Source organism: Lupinus angustifolius, chromosome LG04 (assembly GCF_001865875.1).
Source record: "Lupinus angustifolius cultivar Tanjil chromosome LG04, LupAngTanjil_v1.0, whole genome shotgun sequence".
NCBI classification, from domain to species: domain Eukaryota; kingdom Viridiplantae; phylum Streptophyta; class Magnoliopsida; order Fabales; family Fabaceae; genus Lupinus; species Lupinus angustifolius.
This window is the reverse complement of record NC_032012.1, coordinates 7,903,400-7,927,842: the sequence shown is the minus strand read 5'-3', so window position 1 is coordinate 7,927,842 and position 24,443 is coordinate 7,903,400. Positions and strand designations below refer to the sequence as shown.

The 24,443-nt window shown below is 31.8% G+C and overlaps 5 protein-coding genes across 7 annotated transcripts; 3 read left to right on the top strand and 2 right to left on the bottom strand.

Annotated features, from left to right (window-relative positions):
* Nucleotides 3,188–7,051, top strand: LOC109345472 (nudix hydrolase 2). 2 transcript variants are annotated; one of them, XM_019584482.1, is made up of 9 exons: nt 3,188–3,367; nt 3,852–4,078; nt 4,964–5,029; nt 5,162–5,299; nt 5,672–5,749; nt 5,830–5,880; nt 6,004–6,038; nt 6,403–6,511; nt 6,705–7,051. In XM_019584482.1, the coding sequence occupies exons 1-9, from the start codon at nt 3,238–3,240 to the stop codon at nt 6,900–6,902; spliced, it is 1,032 nt and encodes a 343-aa protein (XP_019440027.1). In that variant the 5' UTR covers nt 3,188–3,237; the 3' UTR covers nt 6,903–7,051. The 2 variants fall into 2 exon arrangements, with proteins under 2 accessions (XP_019440027.1, XP_019440028.1); XM_019584483.1 differs by having other exon boundaries at nt 3,254–3,367; nt 3,857–4,078.
* LOC109345475 (nuclear transcription factor Y subunit B-3-like) lies at nt 10,238–10,844 on the bottom strand. Its single transcript, XM_019584486.1, has one exon. The coding sequence runs from the start codon at nt 10,812–10,814 to the stop codon at nt 10,272–10,274; it is 543 nt and encodes a 180-aa protein (XP_019440031.1). The 5' UTR covers nt 10,815–10,844; the 3' UTR covers nt 10,238–10,271.
* LOC109345462 lies at nt 14,906–16,641 on the top strand. Of its 2 annotated transcripts, XM_019584462.1 has the most exons (3): nt 14,906–15,261; nt 16,016–16,304; nt 16,349–16,641. In XM_019584462.1, exons 1-3 carry the CDS (start codon nt 15,021–15,023, stop codon nt 16,353–16,355), a joined length of 537 nt encoding a protein of 178 aa, XP_019440007.1. In that variant the 5' UTR covers nt 14,906–15,020; the 3' UTR covers nt 16,356–16,641. The 2 variants fall into 2 exon arrangements, with proteins under 2 accessions (XP_019440007.1, XP_019440008.1); XM_019584463.1 differs by having other exon boundaries at nt 14,914–15,261; nt 16,016–16,641.
* LOC109345464 (acyl carrier protein 3, mitochondrial) lies at nt 16,653–18,098 on the bottom strand. Its single transcript, XM_019584464.1, has 3 exons — nt 17,941–18,098; nt 17,293–17,498; nt 16,653–17,103 (listed from the first exon to the last, which is right to left on the bottom strand). Exons 2-3 carry the CDS (start codon nt 17,485–17,487, stop codon nt 16,912–16,914), a joined length of 387 nt encoding a protein of 128 aa, XP_019440009.1. The 5' UTR covers nt 17,488–17,498; nt 17,941–18,098; the 3' UTR covers nt 16,653–16,911.
* LOC109345461 (SNF1-related protein kinase regulatory subunit beta-2) lies at nt 19,059–22,102 on the top strand. Its single transcript, XM_019584461.1, has 4 exons — nt 19,059–19,431; nt 20,149–20,327; nt 20,401–20,563; nt 21,634–22,102. The coding sequence occupies exons 1-4, from the start codon at nt 19,261–19,263 to the stop codon at nt 21,958–21,960; spliced, it is 840 nt and encodes a 279-aa protein (XP_019440006.1). The 5' UTR covers nt 19,059–19,260; the 3' UTR covers nt 21,961–22,102.

Below are 24,443 nucleotides of genomic sequence, written 5' to 3'. Positions count from 1 at the left end.
TTATTTAATTCTTATAACCCCTTTCAATTATTTTTTAAAAGTAAATCTCCATATAAACTTAACAATGAAAATGGAGGAGAAAATATATATACGTAAAATAGATTATTTTTATCAGTCTTCATCATCTATGTTTTAATTTTGTTTCAGTAAGAGATTCTTATCCTTTGTTTTTTTATTGCACATATTCACATACTATACTCACTCTTCAAGAGGTAGACCAGAAAAACTAGACCTAGCCATTTTAGACCAATTTCTAAAATCATGGATATAAAAAGAGATGAAAACAAAAAGCATGTTGTAACGGAAAAACATTAATTTGAAGGGCTGATTTGAATTATTTGATTTATATTAGTAAGATTTTGAGTAATAGGAAAAGCCTATGAATATACTGACGATTAGGGGTAAGCAAACTGGTTCCAACGAGTTAAGGCCTCTCCTTACCCGACCTTAAATATTAGTCGGGTCACTTTTTTGAACCCGGTCTTAGACCTGGAGCTAATCCGACCCTAAATAATAACCGGGTCAGCCTTTAAACCCGACCCGACTCTAGATCCGATTAAATATAATGCATACTCATTTTAGTTAAAGACTTCTCAATATTATTTATTATTATGACTATTTAGTTTGATATATAAAATGTTATATGTATATATATATTATTAATCATGTATATATTATGTAAAAATTAAAGAATAAACGACATTTTCGATGAAAATGATATCATTACTCTATATACATGTGAGTAGAAACACATACAAACATGATGAGTGAGTTACCATGGAGTCATGTTTGGTCCCTACTCGACCCTAAATATTGGCCGAGCCTATTTTTTTAACCCAAACCTGGTCCTAGACCCGACCATATTCGGACCCGATCATGATCGGGCCGTGCCAGGTGAACAGGTAGGGTCGGGTCCTGCTCACCTCTAATACCAACTATAACAAAGATCTCTTGAAAAAACAAAAGCATAAATGTTTTTTGCAATTGGTGGGTGCAATTGTAACTTAAAAATTGAATGCATGAATTTGTAACATCAAAAACATTTTGATAAGTGCATGATGTATTAAAAGACTTTGTTAGGGCGGGGAAATATAGTTTATTAATTAAATAGATAAAGCGATTACAAGAGATAATTATATAACTAAGATAAAAATACAATGAGATAAATTCAAACTAAATCCTATAACAAGATTATGTTCTATCACCATCTTGAAACTTGTTAAATGTAAGTAGAGAACCATAACTATCATGTTCAATGTAAGTAGAGAACCATGTCCATGACCAGATTTTTGAATAAGATTAAAAAAACCCATTAGAATTAAATGTGTAATCATTGATAAGCTTATCATAAACCCATAAATAATAATTTTAACTAATTTTTGTGTTATTAATGAAGCACTAATTTTAAAGAGTATTCGAAAAGTATAAAATGATGAAACACTTTACATGAGTCTCTATCATGCTCACACCCCAAACCATAAAACCACACTTCCCTTGTGCATTCCTTGTGTCTAAACCAATTCACCATCTTCCCTTCTCTTTATATAACCATGTATAGAGTGCTTTTTCCTATACTCAAACTCAACTTCAACCACTTATCTTGTACCTTTCATTTCTTTCTCTACTAAACAACAATGTCATTGGATGAGTATGGTCCAACAATTTGCATGGAAGGGGATGATGATGATGGTGGTTATGACTATGCTCCTGCAGCATAAACTCTAACATGTTTTGGTCACTAGTTAATACAACTACACAGCTAAGAGTGATTAACATAGATATCTGGTTCACTTTGTAGTTTGTTGTACCCAATGGAAAATGATTAAGCTAGTTTCAACTTAGAAAAAACTATAGGATAATTAACGGATAGAGATCACTTATTTCAAAGGATATCTCATTCCATGTTTCGAGCCATTGAGAATGTTATTTTCTGTTTTTAAAAATTTGACAATATATGATTGACTCGAGACAAGAAATGAGACACAACCGGGGATAGGTGATCATCTCTGTCCTATGTAATACTTTCATGCTTTTGTAGACATTCACCATGAGTCAAATGAGATATGGTTAACTATGTATTAATGAAAAATGTAGTTGACTAATTTATGTCACCCACCATGACTTGCTTCATCATTTGGGGACTAATGATGTCATTGCTTGTCTTCTTCTTCAAATAAAACAACCAAGATGTCATAAATTACTTTATTTCACTTCACCTTTAGCATGCACTTTTCATGAGTTTTATGTCATTTTTCTTTGGGCTAATTGAAAAACTAAAATGATGATGATTTTGATGTTTATATATTGACTCATAACCTTTTCTTATTAGGATATGTCGGCTTAGATAGACCAAACCAATAACCACTTAAGCCCAAATACATTTTTTGATATTGCAAACAATTGAAATGTTTTGATTCTGAATGGAGGATACGAGAGCTAAATTACTAGACTTTTCTTGTGTTCTACCCTTTTCATAATCTCCTCACCCTTCCTTGCAAGTTTTGTTGATAGGAACTTGGATTAAAACACCACCAATCAACTTCTAACTAATTATAAATCACATTGAAAGAGAAACAAAATTAAGTATTGGTGAATTCTTTTAGATTTGAAAACCAACTTTAAATTTGAACAAGTGATGTAAATATTTCTAAACATTTAAAAAAAAGAGTTTAAAATTTATACACTGATAGTGTAAAATTTTTTATATTACTTTTGTTTGAGAGTCAATGATGGTTAACAAATCAAATCAATGATGGATAAATTGCTGATAGTGTAAAAAACCCTTACACTGTCAATATATATTAAATCCTTAAAAAAATACCAATAAGGGAATGGTCAAATTTAAACTTTTAAAAAGTGAAGGAAAAACTATTTAATAAATAAATGAAGAATTTATAAGATACATTATAAAAATATAATTATGCCCCTCTCAATAATATCATTATCAAGAATCTAAAAATCTAATTCTTCACGTCTTAGTCTATCCGAAGATCCAATAGAATTTTATATTGGATACATGTATTTGTTAATTTTTAGTTTTATTTATATTGGTGAGAATATTCTAGCTAAATCTATGATTACTATACCAAAAGTATCAATTAAAATTTTACTGGGTAAACAATAAAGGAAAAATATTTCTTGAACGAAAAAATGAAATTTTGGAAATAAGATGAAAGAAAATAATGTATATTGTATTGTATGTAGGCTTGTAGCATTAGATTCTGAGACAATAAGAAGATGCTGCTGAGATCATTGCCAAAGCTCTCACTTCTCTTCTCTTCAACAACAAAGAATCCTTTTCATCTTCCAAAAACTCACCGTTTCATATCTTCATGGAAAACAACAATAAAAGCACCACCTTCACCAGGTACTCAATCCAATTTCTTAACCTTTTTCTACATGCCCTTTATTCTACTATGTCCTTTTTCTACGATTCATGAACACCTTGTTTCAAATTTTGTGTCTTTTTGTTTTTGGGTATCGTTTTTAACTCTCAAAATTAACCCTTTTTCATTTGCTCCTATATGGGTCTGCATTTTCTGTATAGATAGATATCCCAAAAAATAGAGTGGAACTGAAAAATAAGAAAATAAAATGGAGATTGAAGTTAAATTTAGTTTGAAATGAGTAATTCATGCATCCATATGGTAAAACTAGGCTATAATTCTTTGTTGATCAATTAAGAAAATTGAGCTATGAGGACTTTTTAGCCTTTGTATACACTTGATATTTCCCCTTTTATTGGGAATGGTTAACAATTCTGTTCAGTTTTGTTTTGTTTACAACTAGTAATATTAAACTAGTCTTTTGTATGGTCTTATGTTTCTTTTTTTCCATTTTTTTCTTGATAGTCAAGATTGGAGTGAAAACCCGAGTTCCTATTCGTTCCATATCAACCTCAAAATTTTCGCAGCTGAGTGCGGAGGAAATGACTGCAGGAGATCAAGTTCAACAGGTTAAACTACTAACATCAACCAATGATGACCATGGTGGTGTTATTGTGGAAATGGATCAGCCTATGGATTCTACAACATTTGTTTCAATCCTCAGAGCTTCAATTTCACACTGGAAGCAGCTGGTAGTCTTTTTGTATCACTTACTTATTGTAATTAATATCATCCTATTCGATTTTATTTATTTCATGGAAGCATACGAGAAAAAATGTATATCAGGCACAAGGTTTTTCCATTTAAAACTATGCATGATTTGATATGTACTATATTTGTTTCTTGCAATGCTTGTCAGGAAGCATAACAACCACACAAATTGAGTTCTTTGTTGTTATAACATACACAGATATTAGTAGTATCATTTTGATGGATGCATATTGGTGTAACTCTTGACCAGACACATATAGTACTTACCCATGTATAGTTTATGCATTGGTTTAGGTATTCTTTGTTCTTCATTTTACAAATGTGACAGTCAGAAGACAATAATATACAAGCAGATAAATCTGGTCACCCCCTGTTTCTCAGTGTCATATGGCAATAACGGTTATTCTTCACCGATGAATTCACACGCATAAATGTAGTTCTAAATTTTTTAAGTCTAGGTGACTATAGTTTCTTCTCTGTCATTCCCATTCAGTTTTGGCAATGTGGAAGTTTTCTGAGTAAAAGATGTCATTATATTAGATTACCCTCGTAATTTTAGTTTAGCAATTATGACCAACTGGAACAATGCAAACTTGAATCCTGATTAACTTTTCTTATTTAAACAAGGGCTATAAGCACATTTCCAATCTATTGTAGTTTGTAGTTTATAAAAGTGGTTCTGTTTCAGATGAATTTTTAAGGAAGTGTTAAAAACAAGTTAATAAACTTATCATTTATGTGCAACAAAACTTGGGTCATAGTAGAGAATCTAGAACCTGTCTTACTTTAATCCTCAATGCATGTATTGGGAATCTAGAGTCTTTCACTTTCTCTGTTTAGGTTAATGAATCATCATTTTCGTGCAGGGCAAGAAGGGCGTTTGGATAAAATTGCCTATTCATCTCGTCAGTCTTGTTGAAGCCCTAGTGAAGGTGACTTTGTTGCTTACCATGTTGATAATGGTTACACTTGAGAAGATTGGCTATGAAAATTGGATTTCTGTTAATAGCATTATTATGTATCAACTTTATGCACTAAACATTTTTCATGACACTTCTATGCAGGAAGGTTTTTGGTACCATCACGCAGAACCAAAATATTTAATGCTTGTATATTGGATTCCTGAAACTCCAAATACTATTCCCGCAAATGCCACACACAGGGTGGGTGTTGGCGCATTTGTCATAAATGAAAAACAAGAGGTGTTTCTCGCAGGCCATTCCCACGTCTTGATAAAATGATAATCTCATCAATTAATATGAAAAAGAACCTGTATATGTTGCACTGCATTCCAAAGAGTAACTCGTATATTTTTCATCATTTACCTTGCTTCTCATTCATTATAGAAATAACATTGATGAATGACCTCTACTTTCGTTGTTTATTTCAACTCATATCTTCATTATCTCCCCCATTGATCCCACCTATTTTAATTCCTACCAGTTTCTGTCTGATTCATTAACAGTATTCTCATTGGAAAAAGAGTAATGTGTCACTACAAAAAAATCCTTCAGAATTTAGTTCTTTAGTACCTTGATATAACATCTCATTTTGTAGTTATTCAATGATCTTAGGTTCTAGTTGTTCAAGAAAACAGTGGACACTTTCAGGGGACCGGAGTCTGGAAATTCCCTACTGGAGTTGTTGATCCGGTAAATGTGTTGATATCTTTCTCGTTGTAGTATAACAAGCTATGCTGCAGGCACATAATCTACTCTTTTAACCTATACAGGGAGAAGATATTTGTGTAGCGGCAGTAAGAGAGGTCAAAGAAGAAACTGGAGTAAGTAACCTTGTTTTGTACCAATTTAATGTAGGATAGTACTGAAATCGGCAATTTCGTCAAGTGTCAACTGAACTTACCCTTATTCTAAGTTTGCTAATACTGGATTCTCACAATTTTCAGGTTGATTCAGAATTTTTGGAAGTATTAGCATTCAGGTAGCATGTTTACATGAAAATATATGATGAATTCATATGCTTGACCAGAGGTTCTAATAGTTGAACATGGAGACTTTAAAATGGAGGTAGAAGGTTCAAATCTCATTGGTATCTAATGTAGGTCTTAAGTGTCAATCAAAATTGTTCAAACTTGCCTATGTTGACAGATCCCTTTTTACCGTTATAACGATCCACGGGAGAATGTGTGCTTGGGATATGAATATATTTCTCTTTTTATTGTTACTGGTTAATAAATTTGGAGCTCTTTTTCCTTTCAAGTATCATGGTTCCTGTCATCTGGATAGATTACAATTTACATGACTAAGCATTCTTTTTTTCTTTCGGCTGCATGTTTGATTAATAGACAAAGTCATATTTCATTCTTCGAGAAGTCGGATCTATTCTTCGTGTGCATGTTGCAGCCCCTTTCTTCCGACATCCAACTGCAGAAATTAGAGATAGAGGCTGCACAGGTACTTAAACTGGTTTGATTTCCACATGCCATTTAAAATGTTGAATGCTTATATATAGGATCTAAAAATATCATCATTTCTCTTACACCTAGCACTGTTATGCAATCATTTAATATTTTGAGGATGTTAAATAAATGTAAAATCATTATAGCAAAAAGCAGATACCAATTCTTCATGTTATTTTCTGATGCAGTGGATGCCATTTGAGGAATATGCAGCGCAGCCATTCGCGCAAAAGCATGGTCTTTTGAGGTACATAAATGATATATGTTTGGCAAAGATTGGTGGAGGATATTCTGGATATGCTCCTGTATCTACATCATCAAATTTCTCAGACCAGAAGAGTTATTTGTATTTGGATGTTGAGGCCTTGAAGAGATCCAAGTTATAAGTTATAAGGAACCTTAAAAGGTTACACTACTAGAAAAGATATTCAATCATAGTTACTTTGTATTATTTGATTCATCATGTGAACAATGCAGGTCTTACCATAAGATGAATGAACATAATTCATAATAATTGAATAACTAGGCTTTGTCACTTTAAGAGAATTGTAGTGATAATCAAATTTAGTTTCAATTAATCATGGTTTCAGATGAGTTATACAAATGCCATTTTCTGTTAATACATACCATTTTTTTGTACCACCAAGGGTATCATTCTCCCTTTTTGGTAAGAAATTAATCTCTTTCGGGGTGTGTGATTATCCCTTCCAACAAATGTTGCTCTTAGGAATTGAATTCTTGACTTTTTTTGGATCTATTTTTATAATTATGCACTGTTTTTTTTTTGGGGAAATAAAAAAACTCCCAATAACATATGTATCTCTCATTCTTTGTATTATTACTATGAAGCACGAATACAGATATGTGTGTCGGATACGATATGTATCTGATATGTCGACACACATTTTTTCTAAAATACAGGATACGATATGTTCAGAAATACGCGTATAAAATAATAAAAACACGTAAAATATGATAAAATTATAAGTGTAAATCAAAATATACAAAGTAAAAATATAATGGAAATTGAAAATGGTTGTCCTCCATAACAAATCTATCTTATCCTATTTTAATGAAAACAAATCTATTTTATCCTATTTTATTAAAAACGAATTTATATATCCTATATTTTACTGAAAACGAATCCATATATCATATATTTTATTGAAAACGAATCGGATATGTGTCTTGATATTTTTTTTTATTTTTTTTTATTTTTTAGATACTCTACGGATATGTATCCTTCGCGAATCCAAGCATATCCGTGTCAGACACCAACACATAAGGATGTTTGACGAATCCGTACTTCATTTCAGATATTAGGACAACTTGCTTGAAAGTCAAAAGGCTTTTACCTCATTTGCTCCATCATGCAACTTAGTCTTTGATGTTTAAATGTGAATATGTGATACAGATCCAACGTTAAAAAGATAATACCTACACTAAATTATGCATTACTAATATAAGAATTTTATATTTTATTATTGCATAATTCACTATTTATATTTAATCATCATCAATTCTTTAGAAAAAATGTAATATAAATAAATAACGAATGATGCAATCATTTTAGATAAATCTTTATAACAAGAGTACATACATATTATATTTCACTAATAATAGGATAACTTTATTTATCCACTTGTTGAATAATACTTTTATATCAGCACCCTCAAACAAATCTTCTAGAGTAATACTTTTTTAATTAATGAGTGTGAGTTTCGATGCAACAATGAAGTTAATATTTAGTGACCAAAATGTCTGAAGTTCAAATCCTAAAAATAATAGTTTAACTTTTACTTACGGATAAATTAAGATTACATATATCTATTATTCCTACAATCTATATGTTGAGAATCTCGTGCATTATATCATTTATATTAGAATACTAATTTGACTAATAACAAGAATGAATGATCATTTATTGGGAGATGGTGGAGATCCAAAATAAGTTGGACTTTTATGTGGCTGCCTTCACATTGAGTTGAAGAGTCAATAGAAAAAGCCACAAAACAAAGTCTTATCCTTCAATGAGAAGAAAAGTAATCCACAACCCATAGGAATCTTGTAATGATTTTGGTTCAGTTTTTTACTTAGTTACTGTTAATTTACACATGAATCTAGCCCAACATAGTGGCCACTAGCCAAGACCTTTCAGGACCATATGTTCATTCCATTGACCAAAGACAATCACTAGTATGATTATGAAAGGTTCACCTTTGAGCATTTGTATTACTTTTGTATTAAACATCGACAATAAATCATACAATGATAATGTATAAAACTCATATGCATATAGGTGTATGCAACAAAATATATATAAGCTTTATTTGACACAACTTTACTAGTTGAATGTTGAAAAAGTAAAAGCTAAAAACTATGGTAGATAAGTGAATTGATTGGATAGGAGTGTTTAATAAAACTAACTAATCAACTAGTTGATGTTCATATTTTGTTTCAGTGGCACACTTCACACCAAGTCACACTCCTCTATAGATAGCTATATATATAGTTTCACTATTAAGCTTATTAAATACTTAAGCAATGGAGTAGTTTGAGGTATTCTATCCCCATATAGCTGTTGGAAATGAAGAGTATGGTAAATTAATTGGACAAAATCAAATATCCAGCAATAAGGCGTTGATCTAGTGGTATAAGGCGTCACTAGATCTCTAGGATGATCAAAAGGTCAAGAGTTCGATTTCTAAGAGCGACACTTGTTGGCAATCATGAACCCCGAAAGAGATTAGTTCCTTAACATAAGAGGATGAGATAACCCTTAGTAGTATAAAAAAAATCAAATATTCCATTTCATGTTTCATTCTATTTGTGCAAATTTATGATTCCTGAGAGCGACACTTGTTAGAATGAGCAATCAAGAACCCGAAAGAGGTTAATTTATTACTTTAAGATGATGAGATAATCCTTAGTAGTACAAAAAAAAACAGATATTCCATTTCATGTGTCATTCTATTTGTGGCAAATTTATGATTGGTGAATAAATTATTTTCTTCTAAATTCTCAAATAAGTTTTTTTTATGTTTTCATCAATCACAAAATTGTGGTTTATAAAATGAAATCAAACAATAGGTTTGATCCCTTAATTAATAATAAGAGTTGTATCTGAAATGAAAAAACATGTATTGCTTTCAAAGCAACTTTTGAAAGACTTTAATGATCATCCAATAGCTTAACACATTAAATTATAAAATTTGTACACTTAAAGCTAAAAGCTATACACAATTTAAATGCTATAATGATATTTTTTTTTCTAAACCACAAGTCTCATTCACTAATTGGATACAATTTTTCGTCCTAAGATGAACCATTATTCAAAAATCTCCTTACAAAACACACATGCATTCCCAAAGACTAAAAGTTGATAACTTTATTTAAGTTGGAACAACTTTTCACCCATTAATCTAGGTGCTTGTTGGTTGCTAATTAATAATATCTTTAAAGCAAGTGAGAACATTATTAACAATTTCCCAAAACCTTAATGGGTTGGGTGAAGCAAAAATGAATGATTTTATATATCCATACCTCATATAACAGTATGTTAAAAAGTAAGTACAAAATCTGTGTGCATTATTAACAAATCACCATGCAAAATGTTCACATTCAATTCCCAAAACAAAATTACAAACAACACACTAGTGTACTATATAATCAAACACAAACATATATATTAGTATAACTATATAATTATATATCAAATCTGAAACAAATGGCATATATATATATATATAAACCTGCTATCTATTTCTTGTAGAAGAAGGTGATCCACTAGTACCAGATCCATACATGTGTCCTTGATGGTGATTCCCCATAGTCATCATGATAGGGTATGATATCATACTACCTTGACCTTGACCATAACTTCCACCACCTTCACTTTGCTCCCTCCCACTCCCACCCATCAAGCCACTCTTGTCCCCTTCCATATCCCTATACTTTTGCAAGTATCCCTTCAGTGGGTCCACATACCCTTCAAAACCAAGGGTAGTCATGGCCCACAACAAATCATCACCATTGATTGTCTTTCTCTTCTCTTTCTGACACTTATCTGAAGCTTCTCCTGTTATGAAGCTAATGAACTCTGATACACATTCTTGCACTGTTTCTTTTGCTTCCTTTGAGATCTTTGCGTTGGCTGGTAAGGACTTCTTCATGATCCTGCTAACGTTGGCTATTGGAAGGTACCTATCTTGTTCTCTGCACCCTCTCAATTCATTGCTTCCACTTCTATTATTACCTGAAACTTTACCTCCTCCTGATTCATTGTCTGAGTCACCCATAGAGCCTCAAGAGTGATATATATATATACCTTATTATATATATATATGCTTAGACTTGTATCAATGTACTTATGATATATCATAAACTATGAACACTAATAATTCATCACTAGCTAGTGAAAAGAGTACATATATAATGAATAAGGTTAGTGAGTAGTAATCTGTTTCTTCCAAGTTACCTTAAACTTTGTAATAAAAAACTAGATTCTGGGTATTCTTGGATTCAACAAGACATGAAGTGATAGTTTTGTTTGGTTTTTTTTGTTAGTAACAAGTGAGTATAATATATATATAGTGAGTGATTAGAGTTAAAGAGGGGATTAGGGTTTAAGAATAATGGAGAAAAGTGATGAGGAAGGTAGGAAAATGGCAGGTAGGAGTGGAGAAGTGGGTAAGTGGGGTTTGGGTGTTTATCATTAATATTGTATTCATGATTTTGATTGGAGAATTAGGTTAATTAAGAAGGTTTGAATTGTTTTCAGGTTTAACTTTGTTAAACTATTATTTAAAAAATTGATCTTCTATAGTGGTGTAAGACTCTACTAGATCTCTAAGATGACCAAAATGTTAATGATTTGATCCTTGAGAATAACATTTGTTGGGAGAGACAGTCACTCACCCCAAAAATGATTATAATTCTGAAGATACCATTAATAGTACAAAAAAAATTGCTTATTGCTTGATGCATGTGTATACATTATGTCTCATATATTATATATGGGTTTGATCGTAGAATTAGGTTAATTAAAAAGGTTTGAATTGTTTGAGGTTTAATTTTGTTTAATTATTAATTTGACCTATGCTTAGGAGACAAGTGGGAAGTTTAGGATCATTGGCGTGTGTAATAGGTTATTGACGTGTGTGCTAGCTTGATGTAAAACGTATAAATTTATAATATAATCAATCAATCGTTTGTGACTAATTAACAATACTTTGTCTTTGAATCATAATGAATTTTGTTTCTAGAGACAAAGTTTTTTCATACGTATAATAAGAATTAAACCTATAACATTATACTTAAAAAAATCTGACTCATTGTTTTATCTAACTTATGTGGAAAAAAATAAAAAATAAAAAATAAATTGCATGTGATCAAAGCAGATGTAGTTTATTTATCATGTTATAAATTATTCTAAAATATCTAAATAAAATTAATGTTATACTAAGTTCACTTTTCTAAAAAAATATATAATACTATTATACCAAGTTTGATAGGGTATCAATAACCTTTTAAAAAAACAAAGGTATATGGAAGGAATTTCTCTGAAAATATATTAAAATCAAATTCATCATTAGAGTTTGATTCATCATTATTAGTAGTATAAAATATAGTTATTATCACTTAATCATATCTTATTAATTATCAAGTGAAATTAACGATTTCACCCCAAAAAAATGTAATTAACTATAACAAATTATAAAAATTAATTATAATTAAATAAATCTCCTTAGTGTGGGGAGTAATAAGGTGGTCGATGGTGAAGAGGGCGATCATAAGGAATGGAGTGTAGGATGTTGTGGGTTCGAATCCCACCATCAACAAAAATGGGAGTTTATAAGGGTGGTTTGATGGATAGGGTGTAGGAGGTTGAGGTGGAGTCTCACCCTCATTAGTGTGATCTTTAGGGGGTTAAATATATATATATATATGCCCTGTGATGTAAATGTTTTAATAATAAAAATGGTATATGTGGCAGCTTATGAACCATGATTATGAGCTTTGACTCTCGTCATGATTACGATATATGTATAATTTTTGTTGATGATTCATTAGACAAATCCTATGACACTATATATGAATGTATTGATTCATTAATTTGGATGGTCCTAGTGTCAAAACATGACTCGTAGTTACAACCACATATTCAACCATCCTCATCCATCTCTCAAATTGATCATCATCTATGGGTCCATATTATTATTTTTTAAGGTAAGTGTAGTTGATGACAGCTTATTTAATTAGAGTACTTGATTAGACATTGATTTATAATTAGTTAGATGCTAATTGGTGGTGTTTTAATGTTCCATTACAAATCAACTATTGCCTTAGTTTCTCATCAACTAAATTTTTTAAATGATATTATTGCACACCAAATAGAAATGAAAAAGATAAATATTTGATGATAACAAGTGAAGGATCCAATGGTTAGAGGAGTTATTGAAATCAAATTTAAAATGGATGAGTTCTTTTAGTCGGGTAGAGATTTTGAGTCCAATGGACAATTTAGCCTAGCTTGTGATTACAACAATTTGAATGAGTTTGTATATTAATTCATTATGTTTATTGTTAATGGTTTACTGTGATTCTTTTGACTAAACATTCTTTTAGATCAGTTAATTTATGCTCATTACCTGTGGGTAGTAGACTTACACTTGGAGACCAGTGTTTTTATTGTATGATGATTATACGAAGATCATATGTTTTCAACGTTGTCTCATTTCCTATCTCAAAAAGTAATAAAAAATAACACTATAATTTGTTTGATACATAGAGTAAGATAATGTTCGAGATAGATGATCTCTATCCATTATATGGAGCATATTCAGTTTGACGTTGAGTTCTGCTGTGACAACATTGGTTAATTGTAATTGGGTATATAATGAAAAGAAATAAAAATTTGTTCTTTTTCCCATTTAAAAAAGTTCACTTTGAGACATATTGCATAATATAAGGTCTTCATATTTGTGGAAGCCAAATATAATATTGGAGTATTGGACCTAGTTTAATTTACTATCTTATCTTGTACAAGTTCTCATGTTAGATTGCCAAACTCCACAGAACATATATTATTACTTTGTAGAAAATGTTAGATTGTTTTAGGCAAATGGGGAAGTTTACCTAAAACAAAACAAACAAACAAATGATTTTCTGCCACTCAAAACTAAATCTCTATGTTTAATCTTCATAACTCGTTTGGTATTACTAAAGGTTTAAAAGTTGTAAAAAATATTATGATTTATTGTGGTGTGGTCATTATGGATTATTAGAAATGAAGTCATATTTGGGGAGAAGGAAATGAGCTATATTCAGTTAATGAACTTGATTTATTCAAAAAATTATATTCATCTAACTTCTTAAAAAGATCAATATTTGATCTTCTCTTTATATTAGGAGAGCACCCCTTAAGGTTTGTTTGAAAGTTAGATTTTGGAGGAGAACGAAGGCTCGAGAGCCATCTCACAAGTGTATTTCATGGCTCACAAATCTTCCATTTTCTTTCTCCTCTAAAATCCAACTCTCAAACTAACCCTTATACTCCGAGTAATACAATTTTTTCTTATAAAAAAAAGCTTCATTCTCCCTTTTTTGAGGATGGGAAGTTGGGGTTGGGAATGACTATAGGAAAGTAGTTGGAGAAGAATAGTGGTTGCTGATGAAAGATATAGTTGGGACAGGCTTGAAAAAAAATAAACCCCACACACACACATATATATATCTATATGTAAAAGATGTGTCTTATTTTTTTCGAGAGTTATTAGAAAATTTGGGTTTAACTATGTTGCAAAAGCTTATCCATTTCTAAATTATTATAAATACTTCTAACAGCAGTATGAGACTTTGATATAATTTATTTGATAAAAAATGAGCAAAATGCCAATAATTGTCCGGTTCTATCCCAAACAGTTCAAGTTCTAACAACTCTCCAAGATCGACTAATATCCGGATTCAACTAGACATTTTAAATATCGATAACCTCTCATCGACCCATAAAAACAACATGCATATAATTATTAATGTTGGAGAAAAAATGAACGCCTGAAATTCAATAAAGTCTTTAGTTCACATCACCATTTTTTTCTAATTTCCCCCCTTTTACCTGTATAGTCTAGTTTTGTTCCAACTAATAATAATGTAACTTGTAGTTTCTCTAATAACTTGGCTTATCTTATAACATATAGTTGGATTGTCAAAAAGCTTATGATATCACATATTGATCATAGGAAATTTGTAACTTCCACGCATAGATATGTGATTAATTCATAACATGTATTAAAATCAAAGATACAAAAGTCAAGAAAACGTTAACCTATAAAGGCAAAATTGTAATTTGAGAAAAAGGGTTGTCTTATAAAGTGTGTATGTATATATAGCTAATGCCTTTCTCTTGAGTTAGCTAGTTTCAATACATGTCACGTAAATAAGCCAAAGTTGATAAACAAACACAACACAACACAAAACAAAACACAAGAAGTAGTGCAAAGAAAATGAGGTATTTTCATAGCTTCAAAACCCTTTTCTGCTTTGTTTTTTTGCTTGAATCTTTAGTGGTTGGACAATACAATCACAACCCTTTGTTGGAGTTACCAAGCAGAGATGAAGTGGTAGAAATGGCTGGTTATGGAGAGGAGAAGCTATCTACTGTTCTTGTAACAGGGTCAGTTAATTGTGAGGTCACTACTTTCCATAGTGGAGGAGCTATTCAACCTCGTGCATGGCCAATACAAGGTATATATTTGAGTTATATTTTTTTGGAACTACCGAGGGTATTTGCTCACCCTTTTTGGGTAAGGAACTAATCCCTTTCGGGGTGTGTGTTTGTCACTCCCAATAAGTGTTGCTCACAGTAATCGAACTCTTGACCTTTTGGTCATCCCGGGAATCTAACAGACCTTACACTACTAGACTAACACCTTGTTGGTATATTTGAGTTATATTTGATGAACTAGTACGTGACTTTAATCTAGTTTGTTTAGGTACTGTGTAAATATTGGAGATTATATAAGTTTTCTGATTCTCCATAGCAGGACATGGTTTTCAAGAAGAAGAAAACAATGTGATATCAACCAGTGTCACTAATGATATGTTATCCCATAATATCATGGATAATTACACATTCCTGAACACATAAAATATGGGTTATTACAGCTATTAAAATAATAAAGATTCATGATCAAGTTCATGCAAGACACATGCACCCATCTAACATTTAAGGTGGCATCAAAGGTATATATGTAGCAAATATATAATCAGGTGACTGATCCAGAAAACATAGGGACAAAATATATAGAAAAACACATGCAGCAAATACTTTTCCCATATTCTTTTTTATAAAATATACATGCATATATAACTAATTTTATAAAATATATTGAAAGGAGGGTGTGTGGATATGATATAAAAGTTCAAACTCTTCTTCAATTTTTAAATTCAGTGAAATTTCATATGCCTGCAAATTTGCTTAATTATTATATTTATGCAGGAGTTTTGGTTTCTGTCAACTGCCACAGTCATTCAACCAAGAGGAGAAGCAAATCAATGGTAGCACAAGGTGTTACTGATGAATTTGGAGATTTCATTGTGGACATCCCTTCCCACCTTCATGCTATTCCAAACTTGGAGAAAATATGCAGAGTGAAAATTCTTCGGATTCCAAAGGGATCGCTGTGTCAGCAAGCTCATGTCAAGCGACAAAAGGGACTCAGGCTGGAATCCTTTGGAAATGGTATCCGCACTTACAGTGCTGGAAACATACGGTTCAAGCATTCAATGTAGATCGGGTAATGGAATAGAGAAGAAGAGATTAGACACCAAGTTCATAAGAATATATAGATTTCATAGTTATATTAGTAAGTGGACCATGGCTCATTTAGATGGCGCTTTTAGTCACACCACATCATTGAGTTGCATGGGTTGTAAACCCCCTCCAAAAAAATACAGAACTATGATTGGTTTGTATAATATGAATGATACAGAAGAGTTGTATGAGATTGTTAGATATGTGATGTGCACATATAAAATACTACTAGCAATTGGTTATATAGAAAGCTAAGAATAATCCCAAAAAATTTCAATGAAGATTATCATAGACAAGATTCACCAAGAACAGAATTGAGATATTGAGAAAGAAAAGAGCAAAGTGTATCGACTAATTGAATAGAAACTGAACAGAACAAGGAGAGATATCCTCCAAGGTTTTCCCCTTTTTTCAAAATACAATCTTTATGCATTGTGCCAAAGACTAACTCATTGAAGCAACCTACAGAAAAACTAATATTGATACTTGAAAGTTGCTACTAAGTTGACTCAATAGATATCTATAGAGCAGCACAACTACAGAAACTTGAATGGCATATCCCAAGAATAACAGTGAGAAAGTCATGGCTTTTCCACATTTTTCTGGTTAGTTTCAGAGGCAATATATTTTGCAACATCGGCACAGCAAGTAAGCTTATCTGCTTTGTCGTCAGGAATTTCAACTGAAAACTCTTCTTCAAGAGCCATAATGAGTTCGACCCGGTCCAAGCTGTCCAGGTTCAAGTCCTTTTGAAAATCAGCTGTTTCAGTAACCTACACATAGAACTGTAGAAGTAAGGACATCTTTCTCCCAGTGTTACACCTTAACACAAATGAAAATCAACTAACATTTGAATTCATATATGAATAGTTAAGAGGAAAAAAACACAGAAATGAATTGTCCAACACTAAAAAATAGACATATAAAAATGAAAAATCTCATATTGATCATTAGATTGATACCTTTGAGGCATCAACTTTGTCATATTTCTTGGCCAATGCAATTACTTGGTCCAGTATCAGATCAGAACTAGCACTTGTTGATGAGCACCAACATCTCAATTCCCTATGCACACTCTTATTTGCAGCAAAGAACCATCTTTCAGTACAAGTCCTCAAATTCAAATGAGACAATATAGTTTTCCTTAAGCTTTGCATATTCAAGAAATCTGCAAATTATCTCAATAAAAACAACAACCAAACCTTAATCTCACTAGGTGAAAATCACCCGAAAAGAAAAAAGTAACGGGTTCGTTTCAGAGCATATAAAATGTATCATCAGAACAATGTCCTGATTGCCTAATACTTTCTCACAATAAGTTATTCAAAGAAGTTGAAGCTAAGATTCAACTTTAAGATATGGTCTATATATATAGTCTATAAGCAATAGGAACCAAGTTAAAAATATAAGTGGACATAATTAAGACAAGAAATGAGTAAAATGGAAACACTACTTCAAGTAAGTAAGGTAAGAACCTACAAAAGATGTTGTCTTGTATGTGAAATGTGATATATAATGTTTCAATATTGTGAATAAGAATAGTTGCATTAACAAAGGGAATTGGTAAAACAGAAGAGATATAGTATGCATAGCATGAAATAGGAACATACAATTAATGGAAGAAGTAGGGTACTGAAGAGATTTGATGGAGCTCCTAGGAATTGGTAAGTTACACACAAACAAATGAACCAGTTGGCTAGGTGTTTGATATAATGCCTAGCCTATGAGTAGCAGAGAGTTAAAAATCCCTCAAAGCCACTTCTTTTTTTTCTACCTCACTCTTAATGGGTCTCCACTAGGTTTATTTATTTGTCCCCCAACTAATATCACTTACAAGAATTGAAACCTTGCACTTGTATGAAGATAAAGGAATATATTTTCAAAAAAATTGTTCAAAAATAAAATGTGGGACCCATAAAGCATATCTCATTCAAATTTTGGTATTGATTTAGTTATTAAAAACAATAATTTATTAAAAACATATACTTAGTATATTAAGAGTGTAATATCTATACACTAATAGTGTAAAATTTTTTACACAGTCAATACATTATCTATCATATATTTATACTACTTTTATTTAAGAGTCAACGGTGATTAAAAATAAATGGTAAATGATATAATAATAGTGTAAAACACTTATATTGTTAATGCATACATCATTTTCTCATATATTAATCACTCAAAAATTATAATTTTGAAGGAGAAATGCCTAAAAAGGTATAAAATTTTCAATTTCTTAACCAGACAATGGACACATTTGCAATCCAACACTGTGAAAACAAAATTTTTTTGTCTCTCACTCATATTCTCGCATTTGAGACAATCATAACATCCATAAACATATGGAACTAATTCTCCAAACAAATATTTTTCCATCTATAAGATTCGAACCCGAGACAAAAAAATCAAACATATACTACTCTTGAACCAACATCTCTTGATACATATACCATTGTGAAAACAGATTAAGAACACAAATGTACGACCTACATTAACTAATACAATAAAATTTGAAGAAAAATAGAGACCATCATTCTAAATTATTTTGATTTGTCCGGTTTATTCTAACCACTCAGAAGAAGAAAAAAACATGAGAATGAGAAGTGAATTGAGAAATGCAAAGACAAAATAAAATGAGAAGTGACATTTGTTGAGAGGACACCCTTCAATTCCAAAAAAATTTTTATAGATAAAAAATATTATATTGGTACTACAAAAAAAACAAAAATGGTGACATAAACATCAGTTATCATTGTTCAAAGTGCAAGGTAACCTTGTGAATCAATAAAATGATGACGTCACCACCATTCCCCACTCTCCACTACACTTCACTGTACCCCATAAAGTTTCCAACTTTCATCTCATTTTTCTATTTCACCAACTGGGTTTCTCTCTCTCTCTCTCTCCATTTTTCTCTGTAACAAACCATGGGGAATGTTAATGACAGAGAAGAAGATTTCAATGTTACTCCTCCTACACAACCTCAACAAAATGAAGAACAAGAAGAATGTGAGAGTGTTGTGCTTTCTGAGTTGATGGGTCAAGATCCACCACCTAGCCCTAGAGCTACCCATTCTCCATTCATCTTCACCCCTCAAGTAATTTCTATTTCTCTTTCACATTTTTACAATTCAATTGTAAATGGGTTTTCTCTATTTTCATTGTTTTCACTACCCATTGTAAAAAGTTTCTTTTTTTTTTGTTTCCCCCTTTTTTCATGAATGATGTGCCTAAATTAATAACCAAAAGTCAAACCAAATATTCACTTAGATTTTGTTCTGGATTACACAAGTCTTAGCACCTATGAGGTTACACTGCATTCAATTTGGAATCTGAATCTGTGGGCTCAGGCTCCGATTTTTAATTTTTCTTGAGAAGTTTTTGGACCAAAGCTGTTTAATGCACAAGTTACACTGCATTCATTTTTAGCTTGCCTTTTTATCTTGAGGTCATGGCTTCAAATCTTAGAAACAACTGATTCGCGTAGGAGGATAAGACTGTGTACATCTACCGTCCCCTGCAGTTCTATCACTTGCATGCTTTCAAATTGTGATGTGAATGGGAACCTAATTTAGTGTTGTTATAATAGGGAAGCAAGTTGCTTCTTGTATTAGTATTATTTGAAAGGAACTATATTAGCATCTTTCTAGATTCTTGTCTAAATCTAGAGTCTATCATAGTAGATGTGATGTGCCTATTATTTGGTCTCTATTATGCTTGATTCTGAGTTTTGTAACTTTGTTTATGTCATTGGCTGTGGAATCTTTATTTTGATCACTTTTCAGTCATTCCATTTTCTTTGCCCTGTGTTTTAGGTACCAGTGGTTCCACTACAAAGACCTGATGAGATGCATGTTCCAAGTCCTTCCTGGATGCAAACTAGTTCAGGGTATGAAGATATGTACAATGAACTAGGAATTCCAACAATGATTACTTGGAGTTATGGAGGGAAAGAAGTAGCTGTGGAGGGATCATGGGATCATTGGAAAACAAGGTTAGTGTCTTCTTTATTTGTCTTCAAAGCTTGATATAATTGTTGTATAGATTGTAATACTCTTGTTCATCAGAATACTCTTGCAAAGATCGGGGAAGGACTTCACAATAATGAAGGTACTGCCATCTGGTGTTTACCAGTTCAGATTCATCATTGATGGACAGTGGAGGTACGCACCTGACTTGCCCTGGGCCCAAGACGAGGCTGGGAATGCTTACAACATTCTGGACCTACAGGTACCCTTTATGGTTGACATATTCTTATGTTATCAAAATTGATATATATATGTTGGCGATTATATGCATCTCTAAACTTTATTTAAGTTGGGGAAAAAAGATGATGCTGTCAATAGCTAACTTATTTTTTCCCAGAAGTATTAATTTTGCAACTTGATAAGGGCCTTGTGCACAAAATGAACCATGTATGACTCAATTGTAAAGGATCTTATTCCTTTGTAGTTTGTAGCAACTTGGGATTGATTTTTCACTTATCTCCTTTTTCGGTATCAAATTCTTTTTTTTTTTGCTTTACTCTCTTTTCCTCAGTGTAACTTTTTTTTGCTTGATCGTGCTTCTTCATACTAATATATTAAATCGTAATATTTGTCTATCTAACCTGTGCATAGTGGGAACATCTCCTTTTCTAGATGTCACTGGTATACAACTGGGCTCACTGGAATGAGGGTATATTGTTGATACAAGTATTAGACTAAATTTTGCTTATATTCGGATGTCTGTTTATTTTCCATTTATACATAACAATCACTGTATTTGCATGGAACTCATTACAAATTCGAGTTCCGATCTCTCTAGGCTCAAATGCGGTGCAGACTTGATGGGTCACAGTTTCCTTGGGGTAAGGGGATTTCAGTTTAAGATGAAAAATAAGTGCTTGAAGAAAATTATATACTTAAATGTTTATGCTGCTGCGCAAACAGTATTCTTTAGCTGAGAGAGGAGTAGAATATGGTTAGTTGTCCAATATACATGTGACTTTGTAAGTGTTTTAATTTTTGGATTTTCACTCTTATTGTGCATGAATTTGACTTTGTAGCACTTGGTACAGAATAGTTATCCAGTTTTTCATCAATTAATTTCCATCTAGCTTCATATATATGAAGTTTCTCCTGGTACTCTAGTAAAACATATATGATCTGTAAAACTCGCAATTCATGGACATGGAAAGGGAGAATTATTGTGAAGTTGATTTCATTGCATATCTAAAAGTAATGTATGCGTTATCTTTTGCTCCGCTAGAAGGCGTTGACATCTAAATTGGCACTAAGGATTTTATATATTATATGCAGGATTCTGTTCCTGAAGATATTGGAAGCATTTCTAGTTTTGAACCTCCTAAATCACCAGAGTCTAGTTATAACAACCTACAACTCAGTTCTGAAGATTATGCAAAGGAGCCACCATTGGTTCCTCCATACTTGCAAATGACACTTCTTAATGTTCCTTCAACAAATATGGAAATCCAGCCTCCTATATCAAGACCACAGCATGTAATGCTCAATCATCTCTACATGCAGAAAGAAAAGGGTAGCCCTTCAGTCGTTGCACTCGGTACAACGCATCGGTTCTTAGCCAAATACGTCACTGTGGTGCTGTACAAGTCTTTGCAGAGGTAAACATAAATGACATGGACCGTGTAACATTCAATGCCTTTTTATTAGTTAATGTAGCTTCAAGTAGTAGAGTTAAAAGAAAGACCTTAAGGATCATTGCATGAAAGTCAAGATTCTGTTATATATAATGTAATTGCTTGATGGCCATTCCTCTGACTGTAGTCTCAATTCCTAAATCATTTGATGATGTAATTCTCTAGGAATATTAATTGAGCCACTAGAATTAGGGGGGGGGGAGGCTATTCACTTGCCGGCAATGTATTCGGACTTAAGCACATGAGTAGAGTTCAACCCAAAAAGACCAGTTTATTAGGGTGGGACTGTGAGAGAGCCTCATGACTTAAGTACCATATTAAGTTTGTTATGCTACTCAATTTGAGATTCCTAACATTGCCACCCTTTAAGGGCTGACGTCCACGGTGACTTTCACTCTATCAACATTAACCTGATGGTAGTTTTTTTTTTTGTGGTTTCATTCACCTGTCAGTATTCGATAGTATACCTTAGTGCAACCTATAGGTAGTCTTTTTTGTCGCACAACTCTCAATGAAAACACCAGTTGTTAGGATTTAAGCACATAAGGATAGTCCAACCTAGTTTATTAGATGGGACAGTCTCATGATTTAAGTATCACGTTGAGTTTGATATGTTATGCAATGGGAAACTCGTAACATAATAGTTATTTGCATAGCTTACAACTTTTTGCATCATGTATGTTGTAATGGCTATTCATGGAAAGCTTAAATATAAAAAAGAAGTTAGGTTCATATTTTCAAAGATGCTTAAATTACACTATTTTCTTTTCTATACTGAAAGATGCTTTGACATATGCTTGGAATTCAAGTATGTGTCAAGTGTATGTGTGAAAAGTCTAGTATTGGAAAAGAATGGATAGAGTGAGGACTAGACACATAAATCTATTAGCTTCTTTATGTTGAAGTGAAAATTTTCCTGTAAATATTTTTCATAACATCAAGTACTTATAGGTACTTATACATACCCTGAAAGGGATTAGTTCCTTATCCAAAAAGTGAGCAGATATCACAAAAAAAAACACTTATAGGTACAGAAATTGTAGGCATACATTGATTGTACATTTCAACACTTACTAGCATAAGTTTTGTAGCCACCCTTTGGCATGAAAATACATTTAATCCTCATAAACATAAGAAATAGTCACCACTATTTTAGGACCAGCTCTAACCTCAGCACAGAAAATTGCTTCAGCTTATGAGCTACTAAAATGTAAAAGCAGTACAAATTACTGGTCATACAACAGATCAAGCATTTGGATTCTGATCACTGAAAATCTGAGTAGCATAGGCATAATCAAAGTAGTTTCTTGATGTCAGTTTTATTATCATGTCCCTTGTTTTCTTTTTACTATGACTTGATCATTTCCAAACTCTGTTTCCATTGATTCTACTCCTACACATACAATTTGTAAGTCACATTAATTAGCATGACATTATTAAATTGCTCACCAATTATTAATTATAGATTAAGTGCCATGCAATAATAAAAATGGACTCAATATAAAGATAAAAATTTAGACATTATGTAAGATCAATGCAAAAGCAAATGTTATAATGGTGAAGTAGCACTATATAACGACTTTGCTTAAGGAATCAAGCACAGTGTATTAAACAAAGTAAAGCATTCGATGCTTTATAAACATAAAGATAATTTAATTTTTAACCTCTCTTATCATTTTTCTCTATGTGATTATGAGATAGACATAAGGATCATGAATGGAACTTCACATATCTTATATAGAGAAAAAAATACACATAAGATCCTAATCCTTTCTTAATACTCAATAACAATAAATATATATATATATATAGTTTTAATGCAACTTAATAAGTGACTAATTTCTTATTATCGAAATTAAGACCACACTCTCAAAGCAATTAAACACACAGAGACAAAGAAGTAAACAAACCTCAAACGTTAAAAATACAAACAAACATGTCTGTCATTATGAAATTTGATGCTATGATTAATGAAATATCTTTAAAAACAAACATATATCACTTAATAAATTAGTTGAATTAAATATGTTATGACAAATTTTATGGCACACATTTTTCAATAACATCCAAAGAAATTTAATCCAATATCATAGGATCTAATATTATATTCTGTGGGGGTCTTACTTACACATGTATGGTCGGCATGTGGTAGTGCATGATCATAATTGCTCATTACCAAATTCATAAAACACATAAATACAAATATAATTAAAAATGATGATGATAAATAGTTTAAGTCAAAAATTATTTGATATTTAATTAATCAATATAAATGCTTATATAGGGATTCATGAACATGCATAGAGTCAATAAGGTGAGGTGTTCCATTCAAAGCCAGCCCATGTGTGGATAGATGCTTTGGGTTGAAAACTTGAAATTGTATAGTTTTCAATAAGGACAAAAAGATATATGCATCGTTAGTATATGAGTTTTACACATTATTGTTGTATT